The following is a 22,752-nucleotide window of genomic DNA, read 5'->3' on the forward strand; positions in this document are numbered from 1 at the left end:
TCTTGATCATAAAATTTGTGGTGCAGACAGGGCCTTTGAAAGACAAAAAAGATTTATCTATACTTGGCTAGATTTTTTGGCCTGTTTTTATTATACTATTTCCTGGCCAAGTTTCTCAATGCTGGGAAGGAATGATTATGAAAAAGGCCTTACCCTAGGACATTTATGAGCAGGCAAGGCTCAACCAGAACTTGTCATTCCTGGTCCAGTTTACCTTCCTGGAAAAATCACCAAAGTAGAGCCAAAATCTGCACACACTGAGAGAACATATTGATGGAGTGGGGTTATATATGGTCAAGCCTTCAGTTGGGTGCCTTTCAGTTGTCCACAAAAAGCTCATTGCCTCAGCTTGCTGGCCTTCTTTATCTCATGCAGTGTCTTGAAAAAATATTTGATGTATGTATTTTAATGCTAGGAAAGGACATCCCAATTTTCTGCTCTGCCAATTCATCTTGGTGTTAACCCAAATAAAGGGGTCAAACATAATGAGGAGTGTAAATGTCAGCCTAAACAGTAGTACAGGATCTTTACCTCAGAAAGCAGAACTGTTGCCTCATGCCAGAGAGCCATGTCTTGGATGCTAGCAGCATATTAGTTAGATTAATATTCTAGATGCCTTTCACCATTTTTCCCTTTATGGAAAGTTACAATTTTCAAAGTTAAGATTTTCCAGGGTTCTTAATTGTGTGGAGGACCTCTACGGATGCAGGAGGTGCTCTCTTCAGACTATCAGCCTATGCAAGTACAGGGTGATGGAAACGTGCGCCTGAGGAGAGGCCGGGGCTAGAGTGCTTCTCGTGTGTTGATTGAGCCAGAGTCATAGGGCTAACCTACCAAGCCTACCTACATCTGGTTCATGCCGGAACACACAACGCAAACCCCAACCCATTGTGCTGACACAATTTCTCAGTCAATATGCCATTGTTTCCCAAACCACTTTAATCATTCTTTCTTTTGTGGTGCTTGCGGTTTCCATGCATTACAAAGACATATGTGTTCCAACCTAGTGGTATTATAATTCTTACTGTTAGGAGTGGCTTTAAAGCTGTAGAACCTGTTTTGCAACACTCACCCCTCCCTTTTTCTCCCCTTCTCATGTCTTTCTCCTCCTCCTCCTTTTGTTCCTTGCTCTTTCCTCACACTGATTTTTATGGGATTTGCAGGCAGGAAAAACAATAAAAACACCAAAAACTGTGCCATGACCTCCCATCTCCACCCCACTCACACACACACACACATCTTTCTGCTCCTCCTTTTCCACTTAAATAGTGTTTTGTGGGGGGGGGGGGATTGTTTTGCAGCTATTTTTGACAGTGCATATATGGAGCTGTACAGCTGTGAATTATCATGCAATTTATTTTTAAACCTCCATTGTTGCATACCATTGAAGGTGTGCATGCACTGCAGTCAACGGATTTAAAGGAGAGACAGAAAAGAAACTGAAATGGCAGTATGCCCTCCCATTTCTCCTGCAGTTGCAGCATGTAGAGGTTTGTGTCATATGCTCACGCTACTAACACAAATGACAGAATACATGTGACCTTTCAAACTCCTCCTCTTTCTCCTGCAATTAAAACACTATGCATTTGTGTGTGGCACTTGATCACATTATAAACATAGTGGATAGTGCACTGTAGTGTGCCCCCCCCCCCCCCGCAACTATTGCATTTTGAAAAAATACTAGCACAGTGGTGCAATGCACACGAAAGGGGCTCTAGTGTAGATCCTCCCATACTGTATGCAACTTCCATTTCCTTTACTCAGTGAGGTATCTGAAAACAATGATATTATAACAATACTTAATAAATCAGCTGTTGTGGTAAGACTGTTGTAAGTTTTATCAGTCTAAGCACAAAAGCTGTCACCTTCTCCTGACCCCGGTTTGTTGGTCAGGTGCAGGGGGGGTGGCATTTTTGTACCTTCCTGGTAAAGTGGTGAGAGGAAGAGCCAGCTGCAGGGGTGGGGGGTTGAAGTGGGATGTTCAAAGTCCTGGTCTCCCTCTGAGGCACCTTCTTTCTCTTGTTGGCTCAGCACCCACCCATTCTCCCAAGATACAGTGGGGAAGCCAGTTGACACAGCTGCCTAAGAATTATTTTTACCTTTCTGAAATTAGATTGGGGGCCAGGATTCACCTGCTGCCCTGGAGTTGGGGCTGATAAAAGGGTGGCACCTATGTAGATAGTAACCAGGTGTAGTGCAGGATTCTGGGACAGATGGCAGTATAAGAATTTCGTGAGTGCCCCGAGGCATCTTTAAAGCTTCCTCATACCTGCTCCTTAACGCCATATGGCTAGAAGAGAGGGCAATAGAATCTCTACTTGTGGCATTCCTGATTCACCTACACAAAATAGCAGGTCCTGTGCAAGGGTGATGTGCGCAGACCCCCCTCAGCCCTTAAATGTGAGGGGTAATGGCTTGGGGAAAGACGAGTCATTGGCCTCAAGCCAGGAAGTGCAGCCTGATAACGGCCTGCACTGGAAGGAGGGATTTAACTAGCTAGTAGAATGAATGATTGGGATATGCAGATTCCACCTTTGTAAAAGTTCAGTGTTGTTGTACAATGAACTCCAAATACTTGGGTTTTATATCTTTATAACCGGGCCTGGGTACAAGTCCCTTGAAACACGTTCTGGATTAAACTCTTAATTGGATAATCCTCCATTGAGGTGTGTAGTCCACTCTGTATCCCCATGCATGATTTTATATCTTATACAATTCTTTTATTTTCCCTGAAAATTATTACAGATTTTTCTCCTCAAAAGTTTCCTTTAGCTGAAAGTCGTTGGTGCAGTTAGAGATGAATGGATCGCCTTCTCCTCAAGAGATTCTACTAGTCTTAGGGAAGTTCTGTCAAGTTCATGCAAAATTCCTGCACAATACTTCATCTCGACAAGATCCATCAAATTCACCTCAAATTTCAATTTAGCTGAAATTCAGAGGCAACTGATCAGTGCCAACATTTTTCTGATATTGGCTGTTACAGAATGAACTGTTAAGAGCGTTATATAAGTTTGTACAGGCACATGTGGCTTTTTAAAATGAATGCATCTGACAAACATTCCTGTACCTGTTACAATCTATGTTGAACTGGTGCTCTGCACTTTATTTGAAACTCACAGAAGCAACAGAATTTAAAGTTCAGATTTACTGCTGTCAGCCACAGATATTAAAAATCTATGAATTTATTTTTTAAAAAGCCATATGGTTTCATTTTATTTGCTTTCTGGTGTTGGAGACGTGCATTTTCCTGGAGTCCAGAAAAGTTAATCATGAGCGCTGGCAAATCTGAACTACCAGCTTTAATAACTTAACACATTTTGGTTTGATAGTTTAGTAGTGCCAACTCTCAGAGGTGACTCCTACTGGCAACTTTTCCAAGGAGCTTGCTTCGTAATTCAGAATGAAAATAGGCTTCCTCTAGCTACATTCTTCCAATTTAGTCTACGCTTTTCACTCTTTCATAGAGACTGCCCTTATTTTCTCATTGTGTATGTGGACAGGTGTGTTTTCTCTTAGTTTGTACGGAATTTGAACCTAATATTGGAACATTGGCCTGGTTCAAATGTAACAGGAACCTGTGGTTTTTCACTACATCTACAAGCAGCAGTAAACATCTGTCACAGTGCTCCCCCGCTCGTCTTTTGCAGCTGCGAGGAGCACCCACTTCCAATGTTAAACGAATCAGAGTTCCCTGCTTAGAGGCTGGTGGCTCTGATTTCGGTGGGATTGTGATCCATTCTGGGTTTCAGTCAGAACCATCCAGAACTCTAAAGGAGCCATCCAAGGTTCTGAATCTATTGGGGGATAGGTTCAGCACCTTGGATAGCTCCATTATAGTTCTGGATGGTTCTGACTGAAACCCAGAATGGATTCACAGCCCCACTGAAATCGAAGCCATCAGCCTCCACTTGTTCCCTGTTACATGATTTGATCCTAATTTGTTCTGACTACAGTTTAAACAAACCACACTTCAGATGTAATGGGAAACTGTGGTTTGTTTAAAATCAGAAGCAAAAGCGTCTGATCTGTTCTGGCATGCATAAGAGGAAGAGAAGAGGGGGGAGTGTTGTTGTTGTTATTGTTATTATTATTATTATTTATATATTTCATTTCTATATAATCCAATAGGTAAAGCTTTCTGGGCAGTTCACAAAAATTACAAACTACAAATAAAAGATAACAAAAACATAATATAAACTTTTTAACATATAAAATTTTAAAATAGTTTAAACAGCTAAAACAGTTACATTCAGATACTGGATAAAACAACTGACACAAATGCCCCATCATATGCTGTCAAATGCATATGAGCCTAACCATGGCTCATTCACATAGCAGAAAACCATAGTATCATGTCACATTTGAACCAGGCCAGTCATAGCCTTTACCATACAAATATAGGTGATTAGAACTGGAAAAGGATTGGGCTCCCATTCATAGGCATGCAGGAAAAAGTCTGTCTAGAGTTTTCCTGCTTCTTTAACAGATTTCCAGCTGCAAAAAAGAATACAGCCATGGTTTATCTTGTCCACTCCTTCTCCGGTATCATCAGCCACCCTTCTCTCCCACATGCTGAAACAGCAGGCAACAATCAAGAGGGCAGGCAACAGAAGTGGAAGAAGCCACAGCTGCGTCCTCTTTTGCAGCTGTGGATCTGTTAAAGAAACAGCCACAATCTCTAGATAGCAGCCTGGCAGTCCTGGAACTTGCTTATTTCACAACAGAATCTCAATGCTTTGCAAATATGTACTAAATTTCAAACCCTGAACTTTTTTTTTTAATGCTCTGAAGTAGTAAGAGGTTGTGTGGTATAAAAATGAGTACATGTGATGGTGTTTTGAAACATTTTTGGTGAGGCATGGCACTAGAAAATGTGGGAATGGCTGTTGCATGCAGCTCGTATTCTATCATTCCCCAGTCACTTCACTTTGAACATAAAGTGAGTATACCTATTTTACAATTCTAGGTGTTGCAGGAAAGACATGAAAGAGTTACTTGTGTTTGTGCATTATTTTTTAACTTCGCTCTTTTAAATCCCATGTTGGGGAAAACTCAAACTCTGGAGCGAAGAACATTTTGACCACATTCACACAGACAAAGACAAATTTAACTCCCACTGCCTTTTTTAAAGAATCTTCCAGTGCTGATCTGAAATACATGCTAGTTCTTTAGGCCCCTGATAGTCTGATGTACAAACTATTTACGCTTGGGTACTTGGATGCAAGGCTGGTTAGTCACGTTGACTTCAATGAGAGTACATCCATTTGGATCCAGGTACTCTTTGACTTATCTGTTTTGCAGATCAGGCTTTTTGTATTGGTTTTGAGCTGAGCACTCAAGATTATATAAATTTTGGAGGAAAAGAGTCTGTCCAGTGGCGCCCCCAATGCCTGTTGGAGAGTTGGAAATGGAATACAGATTTCCTGACTCTCAACCCTTTGTTTTAAATCTGGTCTCCCTCCTGTGTCACACACTGAACATTATCTGAACACAGTTTGCAATACACAGAGCTGGATGACGGTCAAAGTTAATTAACACCACATGTTGTTCTGACAGGCATAGCAGGTAGGCATTTTACAGCAGAATGTAGATGTTACACACAGCACTCCAACTTGTACGTGTCTCTTTACTGCCTGATCAACAGTGCTGTGCACCGTTGCAAATGGTCGGACTGTACCCATGCAGGTTGGATTGTGTCTTCAGTGTTCCTCTTAGGTTTGATTCTCATACTCATGCTAGATATAGTAAGATAATCAGAATGAAACTTTTACTCCTCATTTTGGTGTGGTGTACATTTCTTCTGAATTGTGTATAGAAAGGTCTGACATTGACCTGATGGTGGGAGATCAATCAAAAGCTGAGCATGGTAAAGTTTAAATTAACTTGTATTGGGATTTAATCATGCATGTTCTTACCGCTTCATGATAAACATGTTAACAATAACACCTTCTAATAGGGCCCTTAACTAAGAAGCAGTGGCACAGCTAGATAATTTATAGACTTAGGGCGCAATCCTATGTATGTTTAGGCAGAGGAAAGGGCTACGGTAGGCCTTTTCTCTGTCTAAACATGCATAGGATTGTGCCCATTATGGTCTTATGAGGGCCTCCTTTAGATGGCCATGTGTATCACTTCAGTTGTGAAGCATACAACTAACATTTCTCTTCCCTACCCCCTCCAGCTGCCATTCCATGCTTTAAAACTGCTTCTACAATCTTGATATGTTAGAAGAACAGCTACAGAACTATTTGCCAACCCTGATTTTTTAAAAAAACACACACACACTGAGCATCCACAGTTTTGCATTTTAAACTCACAAATCTTAGCACCATCATGATTACAGGAATAAAATGGGGTTTGCTTCTGCTCTCCTGATATCCTCATCACTTCTTGCTGTCTGGGGGGTTATTTGGTGGCACCCTGAATTGCAGGGCTCTGGACCTTGGCCCCCAAGTCCAGCCCTCACTGCACGACTGCTAAGAAGCCATCATTAAGCCCTCACTCCTCTTCAGAAACCTCCTTTCCTCTTTCTTTGCAACCGCTTTATAAGTTCTTTGCTCCCAAGTTCACATGGAACACTCCTGGCCAGATTCGTTTGCTCCCCCCCGCCCCTTCCTTGCTAACATACTTTATGGCCCTCTGGAGATGATGTGAGGGGAAAAATTGGCGGGAACTAACCACAGAGATGGATCCAGCAGTCAGGAGGTGCTCAATTTGAACTGCACATCTTTCTCTTTTGTCAGATTGTTGGCTGTGATCATCAGCTGGGAAGCACTGTGAAGGAAGATAACTGTGGGGTCTGCAATGGAGATGGTTCCACCTGCCGGCTTGTTCGAGGCCAATATAAATCTCAGCTCTTGGCAAATAAACGTAAGATGTTGACTTGACTTTTACCTCAACGGGAATATGAACGTTCTCCAAACAATGATATGTTAAAAAGGGACTGATGGGTTCTTAAGATTTTAATTATAACCCAAGCATTTTAAAAATGTTTTCTTTACTGGCCCCATCCTGGGAAATCAGGCACAATTGATTTCTGTATAATCCATCTTCTGTCAACAAAAGGACTGGTCTTTGGATTCTTTTATAACAGGAGGCTGGAAGATAGGTCTGCCAGATGTCACAGAGGACACAGCAGCTTTTCCTTAAATGTCGGAGGAAAGCGCTACAGATGTGACTGTTCTTGCTGTGCAGTGGTGGAAAAAGCTGCACCTGCTGAATTATTCCCACCACCACTAACCCTTCCATATAACTGTTCAATATATACAACCCTCACTGTGGTTGGAATCAGGCCACCTTTATTAGCTTGTGTGCCACACAAACGGCAATATTTTGGCCCTGATAATTAGGCAGTATTTGTAAGTCCTCAATGTGAGAATGGGCTTGCAAAGCCATGACATCCTAGAACAATGTATTCAGGGAATGCTGTACCTGGGGCCAAACTACTCTGTAGCATTAGCCTGGCAGCCCTTTGTCCGTTGTGGTGCACCCTTGAGAGGGGGTGCCTTGCAGTACAGATGGCTTGGGGGTAAGGTAAGGGGGTGCTTAACCCTTCATTTGCCAGCTGTGTTTTCCCTGAAACTCATCGTCTCTGCTGCTTTTATCTACGCCCGTCTCCCAGACCTACATTTACCATGCAGAAATGGGTCTGGAACTGTGCAGGTGGAAAAGCTGCTGGTAGATGAAAGGTTAAGCACCCATTCTCCTGTCATTTCTCCACCACTAAGTGCCTGTCCAAGGGCACCTTGCAACAGAGAAGGGGCCATTGTTACATGTGGCTGAATCACACAGATTCTCCTGCTATTAAATGTTATGCTTAGTTTTCTGCCAGAAGTGAACAAACCTTTAGCAGCGTCTACACTTGCTTCACTAGTGTGTGCATATATATTCTGAATTTAGAATGAAAAATTGGTACATAACCTAAAAATCTAGAATAGCATGTAATTTCTTACTAGGGTGTGGGGCTGTTTCTGCTGAATATCTGATTCCATCTATTTATGTTTGGTTTCTGTGGGGAACATTGAGAGGCGTTTGTTTACAGAATCATCCCTACTGTCTCACAGAATAGCCTCATGGCTAGAACCTTGGAGACACACCCTCAGTTGGCACGGCAACCTTCTGAAAGTTAATATACTAAGTGAAATGGGACAGGCCTGCTAGTAGATGGGGAAATAATAATTTGAGGGAAAGCATTATGTTCTCAAGCAAATATTATCTGTGGTAAGTCTGAAAGAATAATATAGCCAATGTGGCTTGGTGGGTACTGTTGGATCTATGCTGGGGAGAGCTAGGTTTAAATTCCCACTGAGCCATGAAGCTGACCCTGGACTAGTCACTATTTCCCTCACCACAGCCTACCTTGCAAGGTTGTTGTGAAGATAAAATTAGGAGGAGGAGCATGTATACTGCCTTGAGCTCCTTGAAGAAAGGGCAGGATAAAAATGTAGTAAATAAAGCACAAATTATTTTCAGCCTCCTTCCCCATAGGGTTGCTTATTCAAAAAGAAATACTGAATGTTGCTGATTCATTCATCTCTCTATATAGCTGTAGTACCAGTAATTGTAGGCTTTATGCAGCCAAACGTCTGACCCTTCTCATTCTGGTTTTCACTATCTCTCCATTCCTCTCTATTCTTTCTGTTTTCATGCTATTCCTCATCCCTCATGTATCTTGTTTAAATGTTTCTTACTTAATTTTAAATGCCTTCATGCTCTTGTTGTTCTCTTCCTCTCTTCTGTTTGCTCTCCCTAGGCTGCCTTTTGTGCCCTTGTTTCTAATTTTCCTGTCAATACTTGAACGGTATGATTGAGACATAATAGAGAGAGCTTTTGAGGAAGGCCAAGCTGCCAGCATGGGTTCCAAAAGCTTGTGAGAAAACATGTTGAACAAAAAAAGGCAGGGGACATGGTTAAGCAATGGCCCTACCCACTTTGGGCTTTTGCCATGCCCACAGCTTGTATGTGGTCCCTGATCAGTTTTCCCTGAGGGAATGGGGCCTTCGAGGCCATCCCTGATTTACATTATGGAGTAATTCTGTGCTCTAGACTAATGAGTGTACCTAAAATGGAGGGCGGGGGGAGACAGGAGATTAGCTTGCTCAAGCCCCTAACAGCTTATAGTGAGTATCCAGAATATATGTGCAACATCCTTGAGATGTGTGCCATGAGGATAAATAACTCTGCTTCTATGTAATATGTGGATGTTTCTGGAGGAAGGAAAGGAAAGGAAAGGAGGCACCTTTCCCTTTCCCACTCCCCAGAGTCACTACCCCGGCTATACAGCAGGGTTTGGGACTGGCAGCCAGTCTCAAACCTGAGCCCTCTAGAACTATATATAGCACAACAGGGGAGACCTTTTAGGGGTGGGGGAGAAAAAAAGGTTGCCCTTCCCTCCCCTTCCTCAATCCCCTGCCACACCACACCACTCTGAGAGGACTGAGCAGTACTACAAGGCTCCCATTCTAGGCTGCCCTAAACAAGAGTACTTTTGAGGGGATGGGGATATACTGCAACATTTTGTTGCAGGCCCCACTTGTGTATAGCCAAATGTTCAAAGTAAAGCTGATATTGCTCATATTTCTACATTGTGAGGCCTTCATTTGTTCTTTAAAAGAAAGTTGTGACATTGGACAATTGGACTTTTTAACTCCAGAGCTGCTGCTGCTACTTTATACATAAATGTCCAAGGGCAATTTCATTCCCAGACTTCCTCTCCAGTTCCATAGCCATCTTCCTGCACAACAAGGCACAGCGTAAGCAACATTGGCTAGCGGATCATTTCTGCCTTCATTTCTAATTTTCCTTCCTACATGCGGTCAGATGAGAGATGGCGCCTGGAAAGGAACATCTGTGAAGCAGGTAGCAAGAAGATATGAGAGGCATCCTGCTGCACTTAAGGGATTCCGTTTCTTAGCACTTTGAGTTAGCAGCTTCTGTGCCAAAAAATATGCTGAAAATGTTTTTCTCCAAGGCATTCCAAACACGCTGCTGGGTTCATCATATTGAATTCATTTTCTCTTTGTGTCTGCATTCAATTCTGTCCTCCCACTCTGTGTACATCACTTGGGATGGGGGGAGAATGGGAAGAGGAGTGAGGGGGGTAGGATCAGAACAGAAAGAAGTGTATGGAGCATTGCAACTGTTAGCACTTGTAACGGAAACAACTACCTCAGTATTTGTAGGCCTGGTATATCAGTCCCAGAGGTGTAAAAAACAGAGAAATGGCAGGGTGGGAGGAGAGATGTGTCCCTGACTTCCCTCCTACACTCTTCTAAAGGGGAAACACCTGGGTTGATGTCCCCTTCTTGCATATAAAAATGAAAGATGATTTGAAAGATTTGGCACTTCGGCACTCCAGGCGCTCTCTCTCTCTCTGCATACACCAAAAGCATATGATGTGTTTTTATTGCGCCTGCTTCTAAAATGTGTCTGTTTTTTGCAGCACAGCCCCTGCACAGTTAATCTTCTCCCACCTCAGCTTCACATGATCTCAGAGCCAAATGCAGCTTTTCAGAATCTTCTTTCTCAAAGTAATTAATGGAGTAGATCGTGAGCCCTTATTTCCATAATTTCTCTGTGCTAGATCAGAGCTATTACCAGCAGTTGGGCGGAGCTTCCCAATGTCCACAGCCTTGTGGAGGAAGTAAAATCTGACCCAGCTTAGCCAAGGTGACTTGTCCCACCCCTGGTGGACATAAGTGTGAGCATGGTAGGTAAACAAACAAACAAACAAACCCATAAACAATGGACCCTGCTCTTGTACGAATTGCCATTGAGAAGTGGCATGGTCACTCTGGATCGTTATTTCCTCCACATGGCTGGATTCACAGAGACGTTTGCAGGGCATCTGAGCCAGTCCTGGGTCTCTTCCCAAGACAGAAAAGGAAACTGTAGCAAGGCTTGACAGAATCATCAACACATATCCAGGAAGTGGGTGTAAATGGCCTTGGTTGCCAAGAAAAGGCAGTTGCCTGAGCATAATCACAAATTGCCATTCCCAGAAGTGGACTGAGCAGCTTTATAAATCTAGTTAGAACGCAAACATGAATGCTAGTGTGATGTCCCACAGAGTAACTGGGAGAATTTGAGTGTATGCGTAGGTATGCATGTATACAAACTAAAGAGTACTCCTCACTCTGTTTTTCTTCCACTTTCCACCCACCCCCAAACTTCTCAGGGTGCTTTAAATATAAAACAGACACCGCAAGTATTTTATGCGTATTCCTAGTGTACCCTCTAATGCCTGAATTGGCTTCCCTTTTTTCAGTTCTGTTGTAAAATAATAATGTTGTCATGTAGCCTCTTCAAATGTTACGGGGCACACATGGTACACTCCTTATATTTGTATGTTTACATAGTCAGATCTGGATCTGGCTATAGTCAGTCAGGTGAACTGGAACACAGTTGGCTCTAAACTAGTTTCTTGAACGATAGAGCCATTTTGCTTAGATACAGTAGGTTTCATGCCATAGAATGGATAAGAACTATGAATTAGACCTTTAGCCAGCGTATGTGGGACAACCTCAGGACTCCACTGCAAACTAGCTTTGGGAAAGGATTAGCTACTTCGGTGCTTCTAGAATCTAGAGACGTTGAGTCAGTACAGTGCAATCCTATGCATGCTTCTTTCTCAGAAGTAAGTCTCAATGTGATCAATGGGACTTACTTCCAAGTAAATGTACATAGCCTACATTTGTAGCCTACATTTTGGGAAATGTGTGGATTTAGGTTGAAATCCCAAATGCACTTACTCAAGGAGTAAGCTCAGTTGAATATAGTAGGGCTTACTTCTTAGTAAACCTGTATAGGATTGTCTGTTATTCAAGCATGACCTGGATCATCAAATTTACTTTAATAAAATCTCTGAGCCGCTGTCCCAGTTGGATCAAAGAAATCTCCTGTCTTCTCTTCTTTACCCTTCTCAGCATTCACATGCACACAGATGGTCAACTCTTATCTGGCCCTCTCACACATAAACATGCTGGCACATACTGATAAAAAGACAGCTTTGCTGACATTTTCTCTAACCTTGGCTTTGTGTCAAGCCTAAATGGATTATTCTTTAGTTGTTCCAAACTACTTCAGCTCAAGGCAGAAGAGATTTTTCTTTAGTGATATTCCAGCCGATCACAAGTAAAAGCTGTTATCTCCTCTGCAGGGTTAAACTCATAGATCTGTTTCCCGCACATCACAGGGTCAAAAGAGGAAAGGGGTTTTGTGGTGCAAATTTATTTATTTATTTACTTATAGGCTTGGTTGAGCCAAGATGAATGAGAGGCAATTGACCAAGTGGCTAGATAGACCTTATTGCTAATTCTGAACCTTAAGAAAGTCTAGACAATGATATGACTCAGTGAACCGGGCATGGCTTTGTGGCTTCAGCAACTTGGCTCCGAAAGTGGCATCGTAACTCTGCCACTAGCTTTGGTGGAGTTGAATATTTCAAGTCAAAGAAAAGCTAGAGTAGAATTTTCACATTGTGAACATCAAATATATTTTCACCAGGGAGTAAGGAGAAGGAAGAACAGAAGCCTTTTATGGCAGAGTTGAGCTTACTTGGTTTAAAAAAAAAAACTAACATAGAAAGTTTGCTGTTGCTTGCACTTCAGATGACCTATGGGTAAACATAGACTTTCTATTTTCAGCAGTCCCATTCCATTAACTTTTATTAACCTATTTTTGTACTACAAGGGCAGCAAAGGTTTCTCTGACCTGTTCTAATGTCTGAAAGTGGTAAAAGATACTTGCAAACAAATCAGAAGTGCTATAAAATAGTTTCTCTTGTCAGTTCATGAGTTTATCATAAGGTTTTAAAGTGTGAGTATGAGTGGAACTCAATAAAATAGAAAGCGATCTGGCAGCCAGCACATACTTCTCCATCATTATTTGAAATCAGTTTAATTTTAAAGAGGTGGAAGGGCTGAGAGAAGAGTTTGGAACATTTGAAGATGGCAGCCATTTTTGTTTTCTTTGCTTTGCTCAAACCAGCACCAAAAGGTGTTGGATGGTGATTTGAAATGGTAAATATTAAAATGTTGATGTTTCTAAGCAACTTAACAGAAGCACCATCAGTGTTTGTGACTAATTGTTTATAGAGCACTTTTTAAAACCTGCAATGGGTCTGCACTGTTCACATTTTGCAAATTAAAAACTGGCCCAAAAGATAGTGATTTGTTGAGCATTAAAATGTGAGCCAACAAGAAGACCGCAACAGAGGAAGGAGCTGGACATGGGTCTTCCGAGTCCAAGGTCAGCTCTCTGTTCACTGGACCACAATGACTCACAGCTCTAGGAAATGTCTTCTAGAAAGTCTTTGCTTTCCAGCCTCATCGTGGTTATGTGGTCTTAGTCATAATGCACCTTATCGTAATTTTCGTGTGGAAAAAACAGTAAGAACATCAGGAACAATATCAGACCAAAGGTCTTATCTAATCTAGCATCCTTTTTCCCACAGTGGCCTCTGGAAAGGCCCAAAGCAACTGTCCATAAACTACACCTAGTGTGGAAACTGGAGCAAGGAGCTCTAAGGGAGCTGTTAGCCCAGCAAAGGTCTGGGGGCTTTAGATACCCCTTGCCAGCTCCTCCTGTTCCTGGTCCTCTGCTGGCTCATCATTTCCAGCTGGGCGGGTTTCCTCCTACCAAGTAAGCCCCATCTCCTGATTAGCCCTCCTGAGTAGTCCCCTGGCAATAGAGCTGTCTGGCAGCCAGACAGGTATACCTCCAGCAGTTCTGCATTTTCTATCAGGTCTGCTGTCACCTTTGCTCTGGTGACCTGGGAGGTGAGGGTGGTGACTTAGGGACTGTGGTAGGGTTCAGAATATGATCAAAGGGGTTAGGGGGAAGTAGGGATGCCTGGATTAGCAAAACGGGGGCATATTGAGGTTCTCCGAATTTCACCTCAAAGTTTGTTATGAGTCATGTCTGTATCACTTTGCGAGTTTTGTTTTGTTTTCTTTTTGCACAAAAATGCCTGCACATTTCCCCAAATGGATATATCAATTGTGCATATTTTCAAATGTATGCATTTCCCCCCCATTGATTAAAGTATGTTTGTGCACATTTTTGAAAAATATGCATTTTTCATTTGCACTTTTCCAATATACATGTATTTTTATGTACTGCAAATTGCATCACAAGCTTCAAAATGTATGCATTTCAAACACAGAATGTATTCGGGTCTGTGTTTGTGTCTGGGAGGTGCAAACTAGGTAAATTCTGGTTAAAAATGAATTGAAACTAATTTCTCATGCATCCTTATTGAGAAACCCCTGCAGGGCAACCTCAGGTTGCCTTTGGTCTGCTGCTGGTTCCTCCGGGGGTGGGGGGATCTCCACGGTGATGGATTTAGTTCATTCTCCACATTGCTGCAGTTTTTACTGGAGTTGAATCTGCTCTGTCTGGGGACACATGGGCTTTGAAAACCCAGATTATCCCAAAGCTAGCCTGCGGCTCTCGGCAGGTCACACAGCAGTTTATCGCAAATTATTTGGGTGGCTACTGGGTAGAATCTCATCCATGTCATCACTTAGAGAGCCTGTTCCTTCCCTCCCACTTTCGCCTTGTTCTGCCCTTTCTGCTTTCTCTGGCCATTGTGTGTTAGCACCTGCCTCCCCAACCTATGTCTGATTCCCTCCATTTTTTTTATTACTTTTCCTCTAAAACCGCAATAGCGCAATAGCAGGGATAGGTACTCTTGCACAAATGCGCTATTTTGCTATAGTGCTGTTTTGCTATAGTGCTATAGGGAGTATATGTATTTCTACACAAATGCACTATTTTGTCTAGCATGATAGGGATATCTTTTAAATATGCAATTGGGTGTTCCCCAGTAACTACCTCAGGAACTGCAATCTGGCCGAGTATATGTATTCCTCACCTCACTGCACTTTCAGCAGTGTAAGCCTTAGCCCCTGACACAGTAATGACTTTCAATGTCCGAGATCGATATAGTTTACAACCCACAATTAGCTGTGGTTGGTGAACCTGGAGTGCTTACTTCGGGTTCACAATGTAGCACTAATGCCCTATTTTGACACTGCACTTTTATGCTTTACTTTTTAAAAAAAGTTAGAGGCTGCCCAAAACACACCTATACTTTGCAGGGGTGGCCACCAGAGTTTAGTGGTAGGCAAGGTGAAGTAAATACCTGAAATAAATACAGAACTCCTGAACGGCCAGCAGCGAAATGGCAGAAACATTGGGGTAACACAAGTGGGGGGGAAATTGGGGAAATTTATTTATTTATTTATTATTAAATTTATTAATCGCCCATCTGGCTGGTCACCCAGCCACTCTGGGCGATGTACAGCGTACAATAAAACAGTTTAAAACAATAAAATTCTACAATAAAAACATTTTCTAAAATACCCTAACCCACCCCAAATGCCTGCCTGAACAACCACATTTTTAATGCACAACGGAAGCTCATTAAAGAGGGGGCATGACGGAGTTCCCTAGGGAGGGAGTTCCACAGAGTGGGAGCCACCACAGAAAAGGCCCTCTCCCTCGTCCCCACCAGTCTAGCTGTCCTGGCTGATGGGACAGAGAGAAGGCCATCCGAGGCTGATCTTGTTAAGCGGCCTGTCTGGTGCTGCTGGAGGCGCTCCTTAAGATAGGCTGGGCCGGAACCATATAGGGTTTTAAAGGTCAAAACCAACAACTTGAATTTGTTGTTGGTTTTAAAGGTCAAAACCAACACTTGAATAATAGCGTTGCCCTTATTTTCGCCGTAGTCTATGTAAATCTTTACGTAGACTACAGGGACCAAATAAGGAACGCGAATGGTGGCTCCCTATGGGGGCTGCCATTAGCCGTACGCGTTTTTTTGTTTGTTTTTTTTAAGTCACCCGTGATAGGCTACGTGACGATTAACATAGCCTATCACGGCTGACTTTGCAAATCTAGCCATGATAGGCTACATTAATCATTACGTAGCCTATCACAGGGGCGTTTGTTTTTTTTTTACTTTGCTTGTAATGGCGGCGGCGGCAGCCGGTCGAAAGACCGGATGCCGCCCCCGCCCCTGACAAAGACCTGACGAACCGTCGCCGGGATCCGCCGCCGGGAGGGACATTCGTGAAAGGTAAGTCCCATCCCGGGGGGGGCGGGGGGGTGGAGAAGTTCTCCCCGAACAACCTTCGGAGGACCGAATGCGTTGGCGCTCAGCCCCCCGAAGTTTCGGGGAGAAATTCTCCCCCATCCCTAGCCGCTGCGTTCTGTACCAGCTGCAGTTTCCGAACCGTCTTCAAGGGTAACCCCAGGTAGAGCGCATTACAGTAGTCTAAACGAGAGGAGACCAGGGCATGTACTACCGATGGGAGCAGATGGTCAGGAAGGAAGGGGCGCAGCCGCCATATCAGATGGAGTTGATACAGCGCTGTCCGGCTCACAGCTGACACCTGAGCCTCCATCGGCAGCTGGGAGTCCAAAATGACCCCCAGGCTACAGACCTGGTCTTTCAAGGGTACCCCATTCAACAGCAGGTCAACATCCCCCAGCCTCCTCTTGTCTCCCACCAAAAGTACCTCGGTCTTGTCAGGGTTCAGCTTCAGCCTATTCCTCCCCATCCAGCCACTCACCGTCTCCAGACATTTGGACAGGGATTCTACGGCCAACCTTGGTGAAGATTTAAACGAGAGGTAGAGCTGCGTGTCATCCGCATATTGATGATACTGCACCCCAAACCTCCTGATGATAGCCCCCAGCGGCTTCACATAGATGTTAAATAGCATCGGGGAGAGGATGGAACCCTGTGGCACCCCACAAGTGAGTGGCCACGGGTCCGAAACCTCCTCTCCCAGTGCTACCCTCTGGTACCTGCCGGAGAGGAAGGACCGGAACTACCGCAATACGGTGTCCCCAATGCCCAACCCCTCCAGGCGGTCCAGGAGGATACCGTAGTCAACGGTATCAAAAGCCGCTGAGAGGTCGAGGAGAACAAGGAAGGAGCATTCACCCCTATCCAGAGCCCCCCTCATATCATCTACCAAGGCGACCAAGGCCGTTTCTGTCCCATGCCCAGGCCTGAAGCCCGACTGAAATGGGTCTAGATAATGAGTTTCTTCCAAGTGTGCCTTCAACTGCACCGCCACCACCCGCTCAATCACCTTGCCCCAAAATGGCAGATTTGAGACTGGGCGAAAGTTGTTCAAAACTTAAGGATCCAAGGAGGGCTTCTTTAAGAGCGGTCTTATCACTGCCTCCTTGAGGGCTGATGGCATCACTCCCTCCTCAAGGGAGGCGTTTACCACCGCCTTGATCCCCTCACTCAGTCTCTCTCTGCAGCTCATAATGAGCCAAGATGGGCAAGGATCAAGTAAGCAGGTGGTCGGCCGTACCGATGAAAGCACCTTGTCCACTTCATCAGGAGGAAGAAGCTGGGAAATACCCCTTGACCAGAATCAGTGAGGTCACAGCCAGGTGAAAGACACACCCCTGGGCAGGGCTGTCATGCTGAAGTAATTACAGAGGGTTGGTGCACACCACAACAGAAGCACAGACAAGATGAAGGAAAACAATTAGACTAAAAGTAGTCTCAGAAAAACTGGTTTTTCGGTGCAAAACTCCATGGTGGTTGCAGGATGGCCATGATGTCATGTGCCCTGAATGACCTCCAAATGCAGCACACCTACAGTAAATGCTCATGGAGACACACACACACACACACACACACGGTTTTCCGTGAGGACAGAGTTTTAGTGGGTTCCAACCCTTATTACACTGAAGAGATCTCTCCAAGGTCCAGGTTGGATAGGATCCTGACAGCAGCACATGCCATGGCAATAGTTTTCACTTTCTGTTGTTCCTCAGAGGCATGCTGCCTCTGATACTGGAGGTATCAGAGGCAGTGTGTAGCCATCATGGCTAGTAGGCATCGATATCCTCCATGACTTTGTCGAATCCCCTTTTAAAGCCATCTAAGTTGGTGGCTGTCACCACATTTTGTGGCAGTGAATTCTACAGTTTAATTGTGTGCTGTGTAGAAGATGTCCTTCCTTTTGCCTGTCCTGAACCTCCCACCATTCAGCGTCATTGGATGAACTTGAGTTCTGATATTTTGCAAAAGGAAGAAAAACATCTCTCTGCCCACTTTCTCCATATTATGCATAACTTTATACACCTCTGTCTTGTTCACCCCCAGCTAGGGATGTATGAATTCCCTTACCTGGAGTCTGTGGGGGGGTCCGCAGGGGGGGCAGGCGATCCGTTCCTCCCCCCCGGAATCCTCGCTGGCCAGCTCCGCTCCACAGTGAGGCCGCGGAGCCGCCAGCCAGCTCCGTTCCGCAAGCGATACGGCCGCCATTGCCGTGCCATATCGCTGCTGAGCAGAAACAGGAAGTGATCCAGATGCAAACGGTGTCCGCTACTCCGTTTGCGTCCCTGTTTCTTCTCGCGATAGGCTACGCGTCTGTATTTATGTAGATATTTACGTAGCCTATCGCATGAAAAAACAGGGACACAAATGGCGTCCATTACGCCGTTTGCATCCCTGTTTTTTCACGTGATAGGCTACGTAAATATCTATGTAGATACAGATGCATAGCCTATCGTGAGGAAAAACAGGGACGCCATTTGCATCTGAATCACTTCCCGAACGGAGCCGCTGGGAGGGAGGATTCGGTCCACGTGGGTCCGGGAGGCGGAGGTGAGTACATCCTTTCCGCCACAGACTCCAGGGGGCCGAATTCAATGGAATTTGGCCTCATTTGAGTCTATGGTGGATTCCACATACATCCCTACCCCCAGCTCCCTTTTTCTAAACTACGAAGCCTCAGTCGTTGTAAACACGCCTCATTATTTATGTATTTACTACATTTCTGCACTGCCTGATAGCCGAGACTCTCATAGGGCCAAGCCCTGATCATTGGCTTGCTCTTTTCTGCACTTTTCCCAGTTCTACAATATCCTTTTGGGGATGTGGTGACCAGAACTGTACATAATATTCCAAGTCATAAAGGTACTACACTACTAGCAGGCAGCCCCAATGTTCTGAAAGTTTCTTCAAATATCCGAGCAGTCCTTCATGAACGTAACTCCCTGTTAAGGACTCCAGGGCTTGAACTCCTAATCTCATGGTCCTCTAGGGCTGAATCTACACACAGCATTTATACCGTTACCATACTGCTATCATAACTATTGGTACACATGACACCAATGGGCACCAATAGTTATGAAAATGGTATGATAACAGTATAACTGCTATGTGTAGATTCAGCCTAGCTCACTAAGGCATCTAGGACTTTGTGGGTCAGGGTCAGGCCACAGAGTATTCTTAGGGTCAGAATGGAAGAGGAATGTACAACATCGACCAGTTGGTGGGCAGCATGAAGCCTGTAGACTTATTTAAGTACTAGGAGACTGGTTTCCATCCCATACTAGTCAGGAATTCCTGCTGCATTTCAGACTCCTGTGCCTCTGCATGTCTGCATGAAGTATCTCTCATAGTTAAGAGATTCTGGGGTCTACCATTATGCACTAGAACATTATTTCCCACTCTCAGCTCTCTCTCTCTCTTCTTTGGCCCCCATGTGCACTGAACTCTTTGATCCTCAGCCCTTCTCTTCCCAACCCTCCTGCAGCAAACTGGTTCTGCTTTCTCTAGATCCTGTGTGAGGTTTTCTCCCCATGACCTTCCTACTACCTTGCCCATATCATTTCAGCAATGTGGGCATTGAACTTCATCTGCCAGACTTCTCTCCCCCATCTCAGCCAAAGTAACATTTCAGTTTTTTCCCATATAAGAAAAACTTTTAATAATTCTTCAACAAAATTTAGCTGGCCTTTCCCCTTCTGCAATTAAAATGTTCGTGAATATTCCTTGACATTACAGTTGCTCAGCCAATTGCTGAGACAGAGGCTTGCGGAAAGGCTAATTTGTAAGGGCAATAAGTGTTTATTTTACAGAGACCCTGTGTAATTAAAATGATAGCTTTCCCTTGAAAACAAGGACATTTGTCTAGCAGTGCAGCACCCAATGATGCTGAAATAGTAGAGTATGATTCTTTCACATTTAGTTTTTCTTCAGGGTTCATTGGCTTTCGGTGTTTTTCTTTTTAGGTGGCCAAAAACTTGGCTTGCAATTTTCCCATGAAGAACTGTTTTCATTGCTTGTTTGGAAATTGGGAGATTCCTTTGTTTGTTGACCATGTGTGTTGTTTTTGCCTCTCCCTGCCCCACTTTCTCTCATCTAGTGGATGACACCGTGGTTGCTATTCCCTATGGAAGTCGGCATGTCCGCCTAGTGCTGAAAGGTCCCGATCACTTATGTGAGTAAAAGTACACTTTATTTCAGAATTGGAATACTTGTAATATCCTGTGGAGTTCTATTTACAGCATGGTTCTAGGGCTCTTTTTTCATTGGGGGTGAAAATCCCTATCCTCAGATACCAATTCCAAGAACATCACTGCTACCCATTTGTATGAAGGTATAATTTAACCCATGAACAAAACTCTTTCTAGCCCTCTCTAATTTTACAGCCATATATATATATATATATATATATATATAATTTGATTGACCGGCTTGATGTTAAGGACTTCTATAAACAGTGTTTCAGTGGCAGCTGATGAGAATACAGTGAAGGCATCCATTGTGCTGTGCAGCAGCAGAACTGCTACATTGCTCATGAGTTTAACATATGTCCTTCCTTGCTCCTATATTTACCTTCGTGTTTCTCTGTCTTGGAGCAAAACACAAGGAGACATTTAGTTCTGGATTGTGCTATTAAAGGATGTCACCCAAAGAAAGCATACCACTGCCCTATATAAAGGAACAGTGATGATGGCCTGTATTTTAGGGTGCACGCTGTGGAGGCCGGTGGCTCCAATTTCAGAGGGGTGATGATTCCATTCTGTGTTTTAGTTAGGGCCAGCCAGAACTCTAAAGGGTTCCCCATTTGGGGGATAGGTTTCAGGAGCTTGGATAGTACCTTTATAGCTCTGGTTGGCTCTAACTAAAACCCAGGATGGAATCACCGCGCCTCTGAAACTGGAGCCACCAGCCTCCCCTGGGTACAGGACATGAAAGATTGAACTAGAAGAAGCATTACAGAGATGAGAGATGGAAATAAATCTGAATGGAGTTGGTGCGCATGTAGGATATGGTGTCTGAAACATGGTTGTATCCTACACCCCCCCCAAATAGGAGGTTCATGGCGAGAGGATACTGAATTTTTAAGGACTGATCCCTGGAGAATGATCTTGCTCATTTCATTGTATTGCATTTCATTTCTATACTTCCCAATAGCCAAAGCTCTCTAGGTGGTTCACAACATGAAAAAACATAACATAAAACTTTTAACATACAAAAAATTAAATGGTTTAAAACAGTTAAGAACAACTGACAATAAAACTACCAGGACCCAATCAAAACCTAACATTCAAAAGGCCCATCATATGCCGTCAAATGCCTGGGAGTAGAGGAAAGTCTTAACCTGGCACTGAAAAGATGACAATGTTGGTGCCAGATGGACCTGACTGGGGAAAGCATTCCACTATCAGGAGATCATCACTGAGAAGGCCCTATACGTCAAAACCAGCACATTGAACTGGGAGTGGAAACGTACAAGCCGCCAGTACAAGCAGGCGAGAATTGGTGTGATATGCTCAAACCTTCTGTTCTCCACAACCTATCTGGCTGTCACATTTTGCACAAGCTGCAGCTTCTGAACTGTCTTCAAACGCAGCCCCACATAGAGCATGTTGCAGTAATCTAACCTGGAGCTTACCTCTAAGCCGATACGGCTTTTTTAATGCTGCTTGACAATAGCAGGAAGAACATTGCCTGAATTTATGACAAAATGTGCTTCTAACTCTTCACCACCAACCACCCCACACAGGGCAATCCGCTAAACAGTTAATATTTGTGTACTGCCTTCCTTCTTGCTTCGCTTGGCTTTGTAGTATCCATCAGCACTGAGTACAATACATTAAATGCTGTTCCCAATCAAACTAAAGGGTCTTGAATGGAAGCAGCACTCTGCAAGTTTCGCTCATTGTCTCCCTTTCCACAAGGAAGAGTTAAATGTGTGCAAGAGATATGCTTGGGAGTTCTTGTTGCAAATGTACTGCAAGTTGTTGCGGTATAATTATTTGGACAATGATTGTAGATAGTGCATAACTTTTTTAGAGTTAAATAGTATTGCTCATCCATACAGAGATGCTAAAGACTTGAAGCTGGTTGTCAACTGTAGGATAAGCAAAACTACAAAAGGGCAGAGTACCTCTGCAAAAGGTTTACATGCAAGTGTGATGGAGAGTGTTTTTTTTGCTGAGGAATGGACTGTGTTCTGCTTCTACTGAAAGACTGCAGTTGGTACATGCTAATCTTTTTATGCCTAAGGTTTAGAACTGTGAATAACGACCAGCAAATTGCAAATTATAAACTAGCAAAAAGGGGGGCGGGATATATAGCATAAGTTATAATTGTAAGAAATAAGTGGCCCTTTGGGTATTCCTGGCCTATTCACATGTGGCTCTTATTTCTTTCCCTATAAAAAGGGAAACCATCTTCCCTTCTACTCATGCGCACACTTTTTCTCAAACTAGCAAAATGTTATCACTTTGCGGCTCTGCTTTCAATAAAACCAAATTATAGAGAGGCCAGGAGAGAAAGGCTTCATAGAGAAATCAGTGTCTATAAGTGAGAGAGGCCAAGCAAATGCCTTTGCTCAGGAACTTATTTTGTGTAAACTGGTCTGTATATGTTACTTTCACCACTGGGATTGGCCACAGGGTATGTTTCTGACCTTCCAG

The 22,752-nt window shown here is 43.8% G+C and overlaps 1 protein-coding gene across 1 annotated transcript in view; it reads left to right on the forward strand.

Annotated features, from left to right (window-relative positions):
• ADAMTSL1 (ADAMTS like 1) overlaps positions 1-22,752 on the forward strand; it is a 372,341-nt gene that overhangs the window by 123,093 nt on the left and 226,496 nt on the right. The window contains exons 5-6 of the mRNA XM_084832134.1: positions 6,744-6,870; positions 20,190-20,264. Of these exons, the coding sequence (XP_084688260.1) occupies positions 6,744-6,870; positions 20,190-20,264 (202 nt within the window). The remainder of the gene's footprint in view (positions 1-6,743; positions 6,871-20,189; positions 20,265-22,752) is intronic.

Source organism: Heloderma suspectum, chromosome 2 (genome assembly GCF_057233095.1).
Source record: "Heloderma suspectum isolate Gila_16-S chromosome 2, 16-S_ref, whole genome shotgun sequence".
Lineage (NCBI taxonomy): Eukaryota > Metazoa > Chordata > Lepidosauria > Squamata > Helodermatidae > Heloderma > Heloderma suspectum.